Source organism: Orbicella faveolata, unplaced genomic scaffold, assembly GCF_042242905.1.
Source record: "Orbicella faveolata isolate gen_17 unplaced genomic scaffold, um_ofav_v1 contig_13, whole genome shotgun sequence".
In the NCBI taxonomy this organism is placed as follows: Eukaryota; Metazoa; Cnidaria; class Anthozoa; order Scleractinia; family Merulinidae; genus Orbicella; species Orbicella faveolata.
In genome coordinates this window covers 15,528,623-15,539,080 of record NW_028301540.1, presented here as the reverse complement: position 1 = coordinate 15,539,080, position 10,458 = coordinate 15,528,623, and the positions used below count along the sequence as shown (strand labels likewise).

The following is a 10,458-nucleotide window of genomic DNA, read 5'->3' as shown; positions in this document are numbered from 1 at the left end:
CTGACGAGATTAGGAATATGAAGTCATTTTGTTGGCTTATCGATTCAGTCGTTGCATTTTGTGCGAGTGACAAATCTTTCAGTCGGTCAAACAAAGCTAGTGAAATGCGTACTGAACAACAAAGTAAGCCCTTAGGTCTCATTTTAATGATTTGGTGTGCTTTCTCAAGTGTTTAGCAGAAACAGAGATTCGAGACAGTACGTCAAGTTGCTACTTCTATCGTCTAGTGATTGCTTTTTGATGCTAATAGTTTCAAGAAACCAGCAGTAATTAAAGATAATTACAGCGTGTTTGACGTTTTCAATTAACTGGAACGAACTCATGTCCCGACAGCAAAGGTAATGTTTGGGGTAAAAAGATGTAACACAATGGCGATATTATCCTGTGGATGATATTTCCTTGTTTCATTGTTATCAGATAAGTAACAGTCTCCTCTCTCAACGAAAAGTTTATTTCTAAAAGCATACTTTTCTACATAGAGTGTTCGAAGCTGTAAGCAGTTATGCACGTTTCATGTAACAATCAAAAAAACCCCTGTGCTGCTGAAGTTTAGTTGGCAAGTGGTGCGAATCGGACATGATAAATTTATCGCTGGGTTAGAATTTTTTCGCCCGTCTATGGAGAGGTATTGGGTTGCTGTGATTTTGGCTAGCGCTGCTTCAGAGAAACGTTTTTTGCTCTTTTCTTTCGATATCAACTGGGCCGCGGGGGCCCAGTTCTTGTAACGCTAAATGTTTCATTGTTTTTTTTTTTGTTTGTTTAGGTCGCACTGTTCCGGTAAAACCAATCGAGCTGGCTTCCAAGCTTCTTGAGTTGTAACATTCGCGACAAATTTACGTATTTGCCTGGTAAAATAAAGTTCTCGTTGTGTGGTAAAAGTGGCTGAATGACTGGCAGCTGGTCAAAGTAGCAAAAACACTAAATGACCGGCCAAACAATTTTTTTAAAGAATGCTAGTAAATCTTCGTTTAGCTGGGCATTGAATAAGAAGCCATGAGCCATGTTTGTGCGACAGTAATGAGAGATCAATTAACTAGAATAATTAAAATAATGTGTTTGGGATAAATGCCTCCGCCCCCAACCACCTACCCCCCGACCCCTTGAGATCTGTTGTTCTACCGAAATTAGCCATGTCTGAGAGACCTAAGAGAAGAAGGGGACTGGTACGAGACATGGGCGCGGTTTTACGACAAGGAAGTCACAGTATATCAATACATGAATTAGCTTGCTGTATTCACTTTCACAATCAACGCCCCGAGGTTTGCTTGCTTCGCAAGTGCTCAACAAGAAAGGCTAACTTCAGCTGCAGACACTGAGTTCAAGTCATGTCTAACCTTCCAGATTATCCAGAGATCGTGCCGAAGAGTGCGGAGGAGGCCAGAGGAATCGACTTTTGTGGTACTAAGCACGACTATTATATCATTCGTTCAGATCTTGGCGTCTATATGAGAAGCGCAAATTTCCATGAAGGGAATGATATCAAGATTTACTCCTTAAGTCCAGCTTGTCAGTGGGGCGATCACTACTTGGCCACCGAAGATCAGTACTACATCATTAAAGGGAACGAATATCGTAGAGTTACCAACATGAATGAAGACAAAGATGCTGTGGTGTACAGTCTTCATCCCAACTGTCGTGGAGGAAGCCACTACTACTCTGCGTTTGGCAATTACTACATCGTATTTGCCGACAAGGGCGTCTATCGACGAGTGGAGAACATGAACACTGACAAGGGTGCCGTTGAATATAGCATCCACGAAGCGTTCCGTGATGGTCTCTACTTCTGGGGTACGACTGATTATGTCTACTGTTTGAAGCAAGCAGGCGAATGGAGTGTCCCTTACCACAGAAGCACCAACATGAATCTCGACGAAAACCCAGCCACTTTCAGCGTTCACGAGTCAGTCCTCAACTTTATACCTGGCGGCATAGCTCAAACCGACGGAAAAGCGTTTGGTTATTGGCATAATATCAAATCTTTTGCAAATGAAACCGACGTTACAGTCGACTGGAAAACAACCACGAAAACCGTTGGCTTCACAAGGAGTGAAATGTCCTCCATAGAGCACAACTGGTCCATCGAGGCGGGAGCACAGTACCAAAGCGGTCTTTTGAGTGAGGCCATCTCCAAATATCAGTTTAGCCTCAAAGTCCAGTATGGTGGAAAGAGCGTTAACACAGAGCAGCAACAATGGAGTAACATCACTGAAGAATCCGAAACCCTTAACCTGCATATCCCGCCCCGCTCTGAGGTGTACATTTGGCAGTATCAAATGGGGTTTGGCCAGAAGAAGAACCTTTTCAGCCCTAACCTGGAGATTACCGAAGATTCAAAACCACCTGATGAACCAGCAATTTACTATAGTCATGCAAAGTAAGGCTGAATCGGTGCGCGTCTCAGAATTCTTCTGTTAAGTGTGAAACGGGTGAACTTTATTAGTCAGAATTGTGTTTGTTAATTAGGCCACGAAGTGTTTTGGAATTTTGTAGTAATTTCGCTTTATCTAGTTGAATTTGGCTCTCCTACATAATTCCCTGACATACACTATGTATTCGTATTTAGCTTTTTGATATACGCAGTATCTAGTCATAGCTATTCAGGTTCAGGGCGTATGGGTATGTTAAGTTGTAGAAACTGAATGTTCACATACATTTTTTACACGAATTCGCGTGGTTATCTGTATTTAGATTTTGTCGTTACTATGAACACAATGAATGGATTTGCTCTCCACATTTGATGAATGTTACATCAGAACGGAAATCAGTCTATTGACTCAAGTATTGTTATGTCCAAAATTGGCTTTTTTCCTGTTACCTGTTTCGTTTCTAGGGAAACGAAACAGTATTGTCAGGCCGATATCACGCGATCACCTAACTTCAAAATACTTGCTGTTGTAACAAGATGTGTTTGTTCAGGTCTGACGAGATTGGCAACAAGATATCATTTTGTTGGGTTATTGTTTTAATAGTCGTCGCATTTTGTGCGAGTGAGAAATCTTTCAGTCGATGAAAAACAGCTAATGAAATACCTACTGAACAACAAAGTTAGCCCTTAGGTCTCATTTTAATGATTTGGTGTGGTTTTTTCAAGTGTTTGCCAGAAACAGAGATTCGAGACAGTAAGTCAAGTTGTTACTTCTATAGTCTAGTGATTGCTTTTAATGCTAATAGCTGTAATAAATTAAACTAGCAGTAATTAAAGATGATTTACCGCATGTTTGATGTTTTCTATTGACTGGAACGATTTGATCTGCCGACAGTGAAGGCAATGTTTGGGGTAAATGAAAAATTCACAGTTTTAAAATATATTTAAAATAAAGATAAAGGCGATAATTTGCTGTGATGATATTTCCTTGGTTTGTTGTTGACAAGAAGTTCAAAACCGCGCGGTGAAATTTAAGGCGCAAATTTACTCATAAGAATAAGTAAAAGCTTAAGAAGTTCATTGAGTTGAGATGGAGTGTAATTGCGGTATTTGGCATTATTATTTGTAAGGTCTGAATGTATAGGGAGTTTAATAACAGTTGTTATCGACCTACAATAAGTGTTAAAAGTTGTCAAAAGAGTTAACGCACGCGCGCGCCACATTCGAAAAAAAGGGAAAATTTTGGCAAAAATACAAGGACAATACAATTACTACGTTTTCTGTTTGCTATCCGCCAATGTAGTAACCCTGCGTGTCCATACTTTGCAACGCTCAATAACTAACGCATGCAAAGATTGTAACACTAGAAGAAACCGAATTCGGAAGAAAAAAGTTTGTCGACAAAATTACCGAGAATGTATGGGAACGAAAAGAGACTTTTCGCGTCTGCTACACGCAGTTATCGTAACCTCAAACGACACTTGCAAACATTCGGACATCAGAATAAACAGATTCAGAAAAGATAAAATTTCAGCCAGAAAATTACGTAATTGATCACATAGAAACATCGACTCCCCGTCCCCGGACATACCCCGGGCATTTGACTCGTCGCTGAGCGCAGGGGTGGGGTGGGGAGGGGGGCGGGAATTTGAAACCAAATGGAAGGGATGGAGGGGAGGGGACTTGGAGAAATTCGCGCACTTTTTATTTTGGGGTTGGCCGGAAGCGGGATTGTTGAAGTTTAATTCGCGTCGACCGGTACATTACAGTCATTACAGAGTGAAAATAATTGAAATTTTTCTTCCTTTTTTCATGGATATGTTCTCAGTTCTTCTATCTTGAATTAGCAGCTTGTAATACGTTAAGAATTTTAAACACCCCGTCATATTTAGGTGTTTCACCTTACACCTGAGGTATAAGAAACCCCAAATAGTTATTTGCTATACTGGTAATAACAAAGGTTGGGCAGTCCGAGCGAGATCGATGGAAGGAATTGAAGAATTAATAAAAGTTGCAGATGCGTAGTACCATATAATAGTCCTACATAATTGAAGTTAAAAGAGTATCTGGGTAAGCCCGTGAAAAGGCTCTCTAATCGAGGATGGAAAGCGGGATGAAAGCGGAGAGAAGAGAGGGGAGGAGAGAGAGAGGAGGGGAGACGCCCCAACCCGCACCCCATTCCCTCCTCGGCCACTTCACTCTCATCCAGTTTCCTCTCGGCCCTTCCAGCTGCGGTCAGACCCTTCAAGCCAGAGCCTGTTCACAGGCTATATCTGGGTATACGCCAAGGTTATCAATAAGCCAATTTTGATGTGATAAAATTCTAACTTGGCTGCGAGACTTGGGGGAATAAAACAAAAATAATCTTTATTCCTTCCTCATGTTCGATTTGGTCTAGTTTTTCGTTTATTCCCCAAGCCCTTACGCTGTGCGATTGATGGAGTCGAATTGATGAAACGCAACAAACAATTTATTGTACAAGTAATCAGATACAAAACTTGAACATGTTAATAGAATGATGAATAACAAACTGTAACCAAACGAACTCTATTACAGGATTTGCAATGTCAAATACATTATCTCAAAATTTAAAGTAAGTGGTTATATCTAGCATTTAAAGACCGTTTCAGAGGTTTTCTGTCTTTTAAACCTCTTTAAATATCAAAATATTCGCATAAGTGCATCATGTCATGACGATAAATCCGGAATTTTCTGGCCGTAAAATTAAATGCGACTGAGATAACTTGCCTAATATCACGTATCGTTCTCTTGCCGATAATCAATATAATACAGTGGCGGATCCAGGGGAGGGGGGACGGAGGGCCCGGGCTCTCCCCCCGCCCCCCTTCTTATTTTGGGTAAAAAAAAACCGCACAAGAAAGAATAGCCGACAGGGCAAGCAAAAAAACAAAAAACGGGCCACCCCCTTAGCTCAAGGTCTGGATACCACCACCCCCCCCCCGCCCCGCCCCCTTAGCTCAAGGTCTGGACCGCCACTGTAAGAGAGACAAGAGAGAGTGCTCGTAAACGGTGGATTGTGTATATCGTCACATTTCCTGTTTATCGACCCAAGTAGTATCTTTTCTATCAGAGGTCACTCCAAGGAACATAAGACGATCCTGATGTACATTTAGGACTGGGGAGCACTCTGACTGAAATGCAGTAAATCAAAATAAAGGCTGATAAGTCCATCCTATTTCTTAGCTAATGCCGTAATTTATCACTATTTTGGCTTCAGATTGACTATTAAATTTACTGAATATTAGAGCAAAACCAATAAAAAGAACTGACAATTGAAATTCCAATCCAAAATACGAAGTTACGTTCCATTGAGCGGGGCTTCTGATGCTGACGTCATATTTTCAATAATCGTGACACTAACCTTCACCAACATCGTTTCTGCTAAACACGCAGCAGTTCTGATATCTGTTTTACAATGTCTTCTATTGTAACAACCCTGGTTAAAGCGACTATTGGCTTGCTTGTGAATAAAGGCAGAGATAAGGTAGCGGAGAAGCTGAAAGATGGCGATGTAACAGAACAAAAATTCCGTCGATTGATCGTCCGTGAAATCGATGATATCAAGTCTAAGTTGGATGGATTATCAAGGAAAGAATTGCTAGCGAGTATTAGCTTCTTTGAGGAAGGAATCGGGTTTTTGTATGACGTTTCTGATAAGGCAAGGTCCAGAAGCGAGCCAGGCGCGTCAACAACACAAGCAGCTTGTGATGAAGCATTTTCTCTCGCCGAGGAAATGAAGAAGTTGGAGCTTATTGACCTGGATGAATCAGCTACGAGGGCTCTTTCTGACGCAAAGAAGAGATTCGAAGATTCTTGAAGAAAAGCAACAGAAGCCTTTGGTAATGAAGCTCTAGAAACGTCTGACCGTATTCTAGCAATGCAATATCGAGTCATGGCGACAATACTAGAGAAACTAGACAATCCCGAGGACGCCATATCACCATGTAGAATTTGCGTTGAAGAACTGAACTCTTTGTCAGCAGTTCAGAATAGTTTTGATGTTCAGCTCAAGAAAGGCCTCGGGGGAGTATGGGCTGGGTTTGTTTGGTAAACACGAACGCAGACAAATCATTTCCAGTGTTTGCTACGTCAATCGTGTCGTCTACGATGTCACGTAAACAGTCAATAAAGGCGTAGATCCCTGGATTTGGCCTACTGTTGATGTCGGAGAAGACAAAGTTGATCCTTTGCGCGACCAAAGATTAACTGAAGTATTGCGTAAGCACGGCATAGAACAGTGTTGTGTAACATTGTCATTTGGTCAGGAGGGTGAAGAGGAGCACAAGCTGAAGGAGCCAGTGTGTATTGCTACAAACTCCAGCGGACATTTCATTATCGGGGACCGCGACGATTGTACCTTAAAGGTGTTTGACAGCGGTGGTAAATTTGTAAAACATTTCAGTGTCTGTAGTGAAGTCGTGGATACAAAGTTATACATTCATGGTGTAGCCACAGATGTGCATGACAACATCTATTTATTTATTTATTTATTTATTTAACATTTCTTTATACACGGTTAAAAATCATCAGGTAATACTAATATTTAAAGTTATATATATATATATAAATTAATACTAATAAACTACTAATAAACAGTCCATGCTAAATACTAATTAATAAAAATTGAAGTAGTAAATCCTAATTTAAATATTAAACTAATCCTGTTTTCCATGAATGCCGTGTCTAACTTTGCTTTTAAATTGATTAAAGGATTTTATCATCCTGAGATTGCAGGGTAGGCTGTTCCAGAGAGTTGCACCACTGTAACTAAAGCTATTTTTCATATAGTTAGTTCGTGGATGAGGTACAACCAGTTTGTTTTTGGAATCCCTTAAAGAATAGCGCATTCCACTACGTTTTAGAAATTTAGACGATAGGTATTCAGGAACCAAGCCATTTAAAGATTTATATACCATTAAGGCTTTCTGAATTTGACGCTGGGTACACAAATCTTTCCAACCCAGTTGTCGTATTAGACCTTTGGCATCAGTATCATAACTAGAGGAAGTTAACACGCGAGCGGCGCGGTTCTGAAGCTTTTGTAGCCTGTCCGACAAAGTTTTACCGCTATTACCCCAGACAAGATTGCAGTAGTCAAAATGAGGTTGAATTAGAGCACTGTATACATAAAGCAGTGTAGCTGGTGGAACAAAAGGCCTAACTCGTTTTATGGCACCGATCCCAGATGCAATCTTTTTAGACAATTTATCAATATGGGTTTGCCAAGTTTTTCGTCGATCAACACACCGAGCGATTTGACTGAGGAGACACGATTTATTGGAACATTATTAATTGACAGCTCAAGTGTATCTGGAAGGGTACTCAATCTTTGTCTGGAACCAATCAACATAAATTCAGTTTTAGTCGCGTTTAAAGTAAGCTTGTTAGAAGTAAGCCATTTGTTTAAATTACTTAGATCGTGATTTAGATTAGACTGTATAGAGCTCAGATCAGCTCCCGCATATGTGATGTGGGTGTCATCAGCATACATCCTAAGCTGACATGATGATAAGCAGTTGGGCAAGCGTTAATGTAAATAAGAAATAATAGGGGACCTAGGATTGTTCCTTGAGGTACCCCACATTTTAGCGAACAGGTTTGAGAAAGAGAACCATTAACAAGACATCGTTGTGTACGGCTAGTTAAATATGAGTTGAACCAGTCAAGAGCTATTCCTTGAACTCCGTAAAGGTTCATTTTAGTTAAAAGAATTTCATGATCAACAGTGTCGAACGCTTTTTTTAAATCGAGAAAAACTACAGCATTAACATTTCCGCGATCGATATTAAACGCCCAACTATCGGTAGCTTCTAATAGAGCAGTAACAGTTGAATGCAATGCGCGAAAGCCCGACTGTTGTTTAGAAATTACGTCCTCTTTAGTTAGAAAGCTATATAGCTGGTCATACACGATACTCTCGAATACCTTAGCAATTACTGGAATGACTGAAATTGGTCGATAATTATTTAGATCAGATCGCTCACCCTGCTTAAACAACGGAGTAACTCTAGCACATTTCCGATCGTCAGGAAATATACCAGAAGTCAGATAAAGAGACCGAAATAAGATCAGCACATTCACGGATTAATCTAGCAGAAATGTTATCAAGGCCTGTTGCTTTAGATCTAGATAATTTGTTTAGATGAGAAAAAACAATATTACCGCTAGTTGGACAGAAATGGAATGTTTTGTTGTTACAAGTGATAAAGTTAGTGTAGCTCGAATCATCATTTTGACCTATTGGAGGTATTTCATTGGCAAGTCTGGGCCCGATTGTTGAAAAATGGTCATTAAAAGTATCTGAAATTTCACTAGAATTATTGATTACAACGTCATTTACTTTTAGTTCTTTCACAGTCTCATTGCTTTTACGGCGAGATGTAAGTTCATTAATTGTTTGCCAAGTTTTCTTAGAGTTGCCCTCAAATTGCATAAAAGCTTTCGAAAAATAAGATGCCTTAGCAGTTTTGATCCTATTATTTATTGAGTTTCGCAGCTTTTTATACTTTGCCCAATCGCATGGATCATTTGACTTCACAGCTTTTCTCTTGGCAGCGTCACGATCGCGCATACCTTTCTTCAAGTCTGAGTTGATCCAGGGTGCCTTATGTGATCTTATACGTTTAGTTCTAGTAGTATATGGTGTAGTCGACAAATACCGTTTCACAGAAGGAGAAGTATTTCCCCGTTTTGCAACCCCCAGCTTTAATACCGAAGCTCGCAAGCTCGCTTCGGTTAAAGCTGGGGGTTGCAAAACGGGGAACTGCTGAGTCCCTCTCTGAAACAGTATTTGTCGACTACACCATATACTACTTAAAACAACGGGGAGGAAGGGACACCAATTAGAAACAAACGAGCCCGCTGTTATACCGTCCGAGCATAAGCGATGCTTCGAGCAACAAACAAATGCGCGTGGCTGATGCGGGGCCGGAAAGAAAGTTGTGGAAAGCGGTGTGTGGGGACCTTGTGCAAGCAGCACAACTACCAGCTAAAGAAAGGGATAAGAATGCCGCCCCATGTCGGGTCTGCGGGGTCGGGGTGCAGTGCGCCTACCGGTTATGCAGGGGCTGTGGAGGGAAAACTGTAAACCAGCGGCTAATGCGGAAGGGCAAAAAAGCGAAGAAGGATTTCGATCTCGTTCTGCTCGAGCTGAAGGCAACACAATTAGAGAAATGAGGATACGTATTATACCGCAAGGAACCATGGCAACCGCGGAGTCAAGCAACACACAAGAAAGTAAACAAATCAAACAAATCAAAGAAAAAGTGCATCAAGAAATAGAAGAAAGCCCTTACTGCGCCAGAGCAGGAAAACTTGTAAAGGTGTTGCATTGCAAAAAATGCTACTTGTACGGCAAAAATTATTTTGATCCTTTTTGCTGTACGGGGGAAAAAACGGTCTTTGCCACGATTGCTACAAAAAAAAAACATTTTCCACTATCTGGGATACCCAATTTATGACGTCCACGAGTACGACCGAGCCTTTATTAAATTTCATGAGACATAAGAAAACATCATCGAGATCGCGTGCAGTGTCACAAAAAACAGGTGAAAAAACGGGGGAGAAAAACCTTTTTTTTTAGCCAGTCAAAGCAACTGTAACAAAACAAAATGGCGGCGGTCTCTGTTTTCTGATGTCGACTGGGTTTCTTCAACAAAGTTTGAAATCGTAGTAGACATTGCCTGTTTCTACCGACAATTTAGCACCAAGATTCAAGATGAAGTTTGTTTTTTCTCTTTTTTCCATCGCATAAAACAACGAAACCGGCGCCCACACTAAAAAGGTTGAACCGTTCTCTTTTTCAAGTTTTGACACAACTGAAGGTCCGTATTTGTTCCGACCTTGGTTGTACAATGCAAGGACTCTGTACGTCCCCACTTTTATATCACGCCATCTAAGCGTTTCTTCTGGCTCTTGAAAGTCTTCGAGAGATGGCCAGTCGCGCTTGTCGGGTGGAGGTGTGTCAACAACATCGAAAGTTTGTCCACGATCCATCATAGAATACCAAATATACGCATCTCTTCAACAAGAAATTCAAAGATTACTATTTTGCCTCAACCATTGCAGCGACG

The 10,458-nt window shown here is 40.8% G+C and overlaps 1 protein-coding gene and 2 pseudogenes across 1 annotated transcript; 2 read left to right on the top strand and 1 right to left on the bottom strand.

Moving 5' to 3' along the window:
* The first annotated feature begins 908 nt into the window (after nt 1–908).
* Nucleotides 909–3,215, top strand: LOC149115266 (uncharacterized). The gene has a single exon (XM_089284796.1). It carries the CDS (start codon nt 1,326–1,328, stop codon nt 2,376–2,378), a length of 1,053 nt encoding a protein of 350 aa, XP_089140922.1. The 5' UTR covers nt 909–1,325; the 3' UTR covers nt 2,379–3,215.
* A 2,492-nt stretch (nt 3,216–5,707) lies between these two features.
* LOC149115264 (uncharacterized) lies at nt 5,708–9,798 on the top strand (annotated as a pseudogene).
* On the bottom strand, nt 6,828–7,736 carry LOC149115265 (uncharacterized; annotated as a pseudogene).
* Nucleotides 9,799–10,458: the final 660 nt, after the last annotated feature.